The following is a 6,736-nucleotide window of genomic DNA, read 5'->3' as shown; positions in this document are numbered from 1 at the left end:
CAGGTTATTGTTGCAGTCGAAAACTTTGAAGCAAATTAAAATATCAATTTAGGGCAAAACAGGTAAGGATCATGTACCTAAGACCAGAGCCAATGATGAGCTCACTGAGCTTGGGAGCTTGGGGCATATGAAAGGACCAACTACAACACTAGGAATCATTGTCACCACATCCAGTCCATGTTCTTCAACAAACTCAAGAGTCGTCCTTTCTGTCTATGTCTTGAAAATCGAGTAAGAAAGAAAGCTTGGGGTTTCTTTTTCTCTAAAGAAATCCACATCAGACCAGAAACTCTCATCCACCATGTCCGAATCCTGGCCGCTGTGTACAACGGTTGATGCACTAGAAGTATAGACAACTCTCTTCACTGTTTCTGATTTCAAGCAAGCCTTCAAGATGCATAGTGTTCCACTGATTTCCCTTTCAGTTATGATTTCCTCAGACTCTTTGTACTCGTAATCGACAGGAGTGGCAATATGGAACACTCCTTTGCTCCCCTCAATGGCCGTATTGAACCTATCGGGATCATTAAGATCTACTCTTTCGGCCGATCATTGTAGAAAGTCAAAAATAATAAATGGGTTGGCACCGAAAATTAGGTGCATAATTTTTTATTATTTTTTATATGGTCAAATTACAAACTCTAGTCACAAAAATTTAGGGTATTTACAAGATTAAGTCCTTAAGATTTAGCTATAAATACCCTATCTCATTTAGCTTTAAAACCATCCCAAAGCATTCTAGCTTTCTTCCAATACTAGAGAGAATTTAGAGAGTTTCTTGAGAGTTGTTTTCTCCCTTTTTATCAAGAGAGAATTATCATTGTTTTCTCCATGGTAGATCGAGAGAGGTTGTAATTCCTATTTTCTCATAGTGAAATTCTTCTACCGTTGCCCGTGGTTTTTACCCTAAATTTTTTAGGGATTTTTCACGTAAATTTTGTGTCTTTTTTATCTTCATTTTTATTTTCTCAAATTATCAGTTGCGATTTTGTTCTATCCGATAGCCGTCTTCCGCAACAATTGGTATCAGAGCTAGATTAGAGTGTGTAATATCTGCTTATTGTCTTTTTGGTTGCCACCAAAAGGTAGATCCTCCAACATAAGAAAATAAGAAGTTATTACCCATTATTTGAAGGTTCCAAAGAACTATTCACGATAGGGAAATAGTGGGAGCTATCCGTAAAAGAAGCTATTGCAACGAAATTTGATATTGAAAAATTCAATGGGAGAAATTTCTCATTGTGGAAATTGAAGATGAAGGCCATCCTGAGGAAAGACGGTTGTCTAGCAGCTATCAGTGAAATGCCGGTGGATTTCACAGATGACAACAAATGGATCGAAATGGACGGGAATGCTATGGCAAACTTTCATCTAGCATTAGCAGATGAAGTATTGTCAAGCATCGAGGAGAAGAAGATAGCAAAGGAGATATGGGATCATCTCACCAAATTGTATGAGGCCACATCGCTGCACAATAAAATTTTCCTTAAGAGGAAATTGTACACTCTCCGGATGCCAGAATCTACTTCAGTGACGGAGCACTTAAACACGTTGAACACTTTATTTTCTCAACTTACATCCTTAAGCTGTAAAATAGGAGAACAAGAACGTGTTGAACTTCTACTTCAAAGCCTACCGGATTCGTATGATCAACTCATCATCAACTTGACAAATAATAATGTCACCAGTCTAGTCTTCGATGACGTTGCAGCTGCTGTTCTACAAGAAGAAAATCGACGCAAGAACAAGGAAGACAGACAAGTAAATCTGCAACAAGCAGAAGCTTTGACAACGATGAGAGGGGGATCAACAGAACGTGGCCAAAGCAGCAGTCACAAACATGGTAGATCGAAGTCAAGAAGTAAAAAGAATTTAAAGTGCTACCGTTGTGGAAAGAAGGGTCACTTGAAGAAGGATTGTTGGAGTCTAAATAAAAACTCCAATCCACAAGGCAATACCGCAAACACTTCAGATGATGGAGATGCTCTATGCTGTGAAGCGTCAACCACCGTGGAAGGTAGAAAACAATTTGCAGATATATGGCTCATTGATTCAGGAGCAACATATCACATGACCTCAAGAAGAGAATAGTTCCATCATTATGAACCTGTCTCAGGAGGATCTGTGTATAGTTACAATGATCATGCCTTAGAGATCATTGGTGTGGGAACCATCAAATTGAAGATGTATGATGGAACAATTAAAGTTGTTCGAGATGTGCGGCACGTGAAAGGCCTGAAGAAAAATTTATTATCCTACAGATTGTTGGATAATAATGCAAGTAAGATTGAAACACAGAAAGGAATCATGAAGGTGTTTCGTGGAGCGCTTATGGTGCTGAAAGGCGAAAAGATAGAAACAAACTTGTACATGCTGAAGGGAGAGACTTTGCTAGAAGCAGAAGCCTCTGTTGCCTTATGTAGTTCAGATTCTGCAATGTTATGGCATCAGAAACTTGGACACATGTCAGAACAAGGAATGAAAGTCCTTGTGGAGCAAAAACTACTTCCAGGCTTAACAAAGGTAACACTTCCTTTGTGTGAGCATTGCGTAACAAGCAAGCAGCACCGGTTGAAATTCAACACGTCAAATTCTAGAGCCAAAAGTGTTCTAGAATTGGTTCACTCTGATGTATGGCAAGCACCAGTTACATCCCTAGGCGGAGCAAAATACTTTGTCTCATTTATTGATGACTACTCCAGGAGATGTTGGGTGTACCCTATTAAGAAGAAGTCATATGTGTTTTCCACTTTCAAAAACTTCAAAGCGCGGGTGGAACTTGATTCTAGAAATAAGATCAAGTGTTTTAGAACAGATAATGGAGAAGAATACACAAGTGAAGAATTTGATGACTTTTGCAAGAAATAAGGCATCAAAAGACAGTTCACATTGACAAACACTCCTCAAAAAAATGGAGTGGTAGAGCGGATGAACAGAACCTTGTTAGAAAGAACAAGAGCAATGTTGAGGGATGCAGGCCTAGAAAAATCATTCTGGGCAGAAGCAGTCAATACCGCCTGTTATTTGGTGAATCGAGCTCCATCAACTGCAATAGAGCTGAAGACACCAATGGAGATGTGGACTGATAAACCAGCTGATTATTCAAACCTCCATATATTTGGAAGTATTGTGTACGTGATGAACAACGCCCAAGAAATTTCAAAGTTGGATCCAAAATCCAAGAAATGCAAATTCTTGGGGTATGTTGATGGAGTCAAGGGGTATCGCTTGTGGGATCTCACTACCCGCAAAGTGATCATCAGCAGGGATGTTATCTTTGTAGAGGATAAACTACAAATAAAAGAAGACGATGATAGCACTGAAAATTCAGAGACTACTCAGATACATGTGGAAAATGAGGTTGAACAAGAAGATTCTTCTGAAGCAGAACCAGTACATGATGAACAAGAACCAGAGAGTTCTGAAGCTACAACAACTCGTCAATCAGATCGTGTGAGAAGACGTCCCAATTGGCATTCAGATTATGTTATAGAAGGTAATATTGCATACTGTCTTTTAACAGAGGCCGGTGAGCCATCAGCATACCAGAAGGCAATAAACAGCTCAGATACTTCACTGTGGATGATGGCGATGCAAGAAGAAATCGAAGCCCTTCATAAAAATAATACATGGGACCTTGTGCCACTACCACAAGGAAGGAAGCCAATTGGTAACAAATAGGTCTTCAAAATTAAGCGAAATGATGACGATCAAGTTGAGAGGTATTGTGCAAGATTGGTGGTCAAAGGATATGCTCAAAAGGAAGGTATTGATTTCAATGAAATATTTTCTCCTGTGGTTCGACTAAAACAAGTTTGAGTAGTTTTGGCAATGTGTGCTACGTTGAACTTACATCTAGAGCAACTAGATGTTAAAACAGCTTTTCTTCATGGAAATCTTGAAGAAGAGATTTATATGCTCCAGCCTAAAGGTTTTGAAGAAGACGAAAAGAAGAACTTGGTTTGCAGGTTGAACAAATATTTGTACGGTCAAAAGCAGGCGCCGAGGTGTTGGTATAAGAGATTTGATTCTTTCATTATGTGTCTTGGATACAACAGACTTAATGCTGACCCTTGTGCTTATTTCAAGAGGTATGGTGATAACGATTTTGTTATATTGCTGTTGTATGTGGATGACATATTGGTTGCAGGACCCAACAAAGATCATATTGAAGAATTGAAGGCACAACTGGCTAGGGAATTTGAAATGAAGGACTTGGGATCAGCAAACAAGATTTTAAGGATGCAAATTCACCGAGACAGAAGTAATAGGAAGATTTGGCTTTTACAAAAGAATTACTTGAAGAAAATCTTGTCACGATTTAGCATGCAAGATTGTAAGCCAATTTCTACCCCTCTTCCTATTAACTTCAAATTATCCTCCAGTATGAGTCCTAGCAGTGAAGAAGAGAGGATGGAGATGTCTCGAGTACCGTATGCATCAGTAGTGGGAAGCTTAATGTTCGCTATGATATGCATAAGACCAGACATTGCACAAGCAGTGGGAATGGTTAGTCGGTACATGGCGAATCCAGGAAAAGAGCATTGGAATATAGTAAAGAGTATCCTGAGATACATCAAAGGGACCTCAAATATTGCATTATATTACGGAGGATCAAACTTACTAATCAATGGGTATGTAGATTCTGACTATGCAGGGGATTTGGATAAAAGCAAATCTACTACAGGATATGTGTTCACAGTTGCTGGTGGAGCTGTAAGCTGGGTTTTAAAATTACAGTTAGTTATGGCTACATCCACAACAGAGGCAGAATTTGTAGCAGCTACACAAGCCAGTAAAGAAGCAATTTGGTTGAAGATGCTATTGGAGGAGCTTGGGCACAATCAAGAGTATGTCTCTCTATTTTGTGATGGTCAAAGCGCCTTGCATTTAGCAAGGAATCCAGCATTTCATTCAAGGACAAAGCACATACGAGTTCAATACCATTTCATTCGTGAAAAGGTGGAAGAAGGGACGATAGATATGCAAAAAATCCATACCAAAGACAACATAGAAGATTTCATGACGAAGGCGATAAATACTGATAAATTTACTTGGTGTCGATCCTCCTGTGGCCTGTCAGAGACGTAAGCAACATAATGGTACAAGGTAGAAAGAATGGTGTGAAGATATGATTGTTCCAATCAAATCTTCAAGTGAGAGATTGTAGAAAGTCAAAAATAATAAATGGGTTGGCACCGAAAATTAGGTGCATAATTTTTTATTATTTTTTATATGGTCAAATTACAAACTCTAGTCACTAAAATTTAGGGTATTTACAAGATTAAGTCCTTAAGATTTAGCTATAAATACCCTATCTTATTTAGCTTCAAAACCATCCCAAAGCATTATAGCTTTCTTCCAATACTAAAGAGAATTTAGAGAGTTTCTTGAGAGTTGTTTTCTCCTTTTTTATCAAGAGAGAATTATCATTGTTTTCTCCTTGGTAGATCGAGAGAGGTTGTAATTCCTATTTTCTCATAGTGAAATTCTTCTACCGTTGCCCGTGGTTTTTACCCTAAATTTTTTAGGGGTTTTCCACGTAAATTTTGTGTCTCTTTTATCTTCATTTTTATTTTCTCCAATTATCAGTTGCGATTTTGTTCTATCCGATAGCCGTCTTCCGCAACAATCATTGCATATTGGTGAGGAAACTAAGGTCTCTTTTGTTACCTGGATTAGGTCTAACAGTGGTACGAACGAAATAACCCTCTTCTAATAGCCTTTTGATCAGCCACGAAGGTATGAACCCAGTGCCTCCCGTCACACACACTGTTCCCTTAACAACTTCCATTACTCTTTAATTTTATCTTTCTTCACAATACCATATCAGGATATTTGTATAAAAAATCAATTATGAAACGGCTCTAAATTAAAATATATACAATCCTGAGGTTTTGCCTGTTATTTATAGGGATGTAAAATCTGGTAATCGTTTAGGTTTCAATCGGATCCTGTCAGGTCGGGTAAAATCGGATACATGTCAAGTCAAGTCAATTTGATACTTCGACTCGGATTAGATCGGGTTCAGGTTAAATCAGGTCGAGTCATTTTAAGGTTGATTTGACATCAGTTTTAGTTAGGGTTACTTTTAGTTCGGATCAATGTCAGTTCAGGTCAAAACAGTTTAGGTTCGGATCAGTTAAAGACCAGGTTAATTCAGGTTCGAATGGATTTCATGCGAGTCTCGTTCAGATCGGGTCATATCATTGGCAAATAAAATTTAGGTCAGATCTTTATCAGATACGGATTGAGTTCAGATCGGGTCAATTTTTATTTTTAGATTAATTATTTTTCGTCTTTCACGAATGTTGAATTGCAATTTGTAATTATATATGATTTAGAGTAAATTACTAAGAATATAAATAATCATGGATCAATTTTATGAAAAATATAAATTTAAGGACTAAATTGAACAAATATAAAATTACAAATAAAAATTTAAATAAATTAAACAATACACATTGATGAGGGACCAAATCGAAATAATTTTAAAATGTCAGGTTGAAATTAATACAGAAAAGGACTAAATTATACTCATTTAAAAATTTATAGGCTAATTACAAAAAATATAAATAAGAAATAAGAATGGATCAAATTCAGATGCAACTATAAATTTAATGACTAAATTGAATACACATGGAAATGAACGAATTAAAATTTAAATAAAGCAAAGAACATAAAAGGATGAAATCAAAATAATTGTAAAATATAAAGCAAATATGAAAAATAAAGT

The 6,736-nt window shown here is 37.1% G+C and overlaps 1 protein-coding gene across 1 annotated transcript; it reads right to left on the bottom strand.

Annotated features, from left to right (window-relative positions):
• Positions 1-213: 213 nt before the first annotated feature.
• LOC120208218 (vestitone reductase-like) lies at positions 214-5,832 on the bottom strand. The gene is made up of 2 exons (XM_039207542.1): positions 5,640-5,832; positions 214-538 (listed from the first exon to the last, which is right to left on the bottom strand). Exons 1-2 carry the CDS (start codon positions 5,792-5,794, stop codon positions 214-216), a joined length of 480 nt encoding a protein of 159 aa, XP_039063473.1. The 5' UTR covers positions 5,795-5,832.
• Positions 5,833-6,736: the final 904 nt, after the last annotated feature.

This window comes from Hibiscus syriacus, unplaced genomic scaffold (genome assembly GCF_006381635.1).
Source record: "Hibiscus syriacus cultivar Baekdansim isolate YM2019G1 unplaced genomic scaffold, ASM638163v2 tig00016065_pilon, whole genome shotgun sequence".
Lineage (NCBI taxonomy): Eukaryota > Viridiplantae > Streptophyta > Magnoliopsida > Malvales > Malvaceae > Hibiscus > Hibiscus syriacus.
The sequence above is the reverse complement of the archived record's forward strand: the minus strand, read 5'-3'. Positions and strand labels throughout refer to the sequence as shown.

Excerpts from the sequence above, each read along its gene's own strand:
- LOC120208218 (XM_039207542.1), bottom strand. The coding sequence starts at position 5,794 with ATGGAAGTTGTTAAGGGAACAGTGTGTGTGACGGGAGGCACTGGGTTC. Across the intron at positions 539-5,639 it reads CTTAGTTTCCTCACCAATAT|AGTAGATCTTAATGATCCCG; the intron begins GCAATGATTGTT and ends ATCGGCCGAAAG.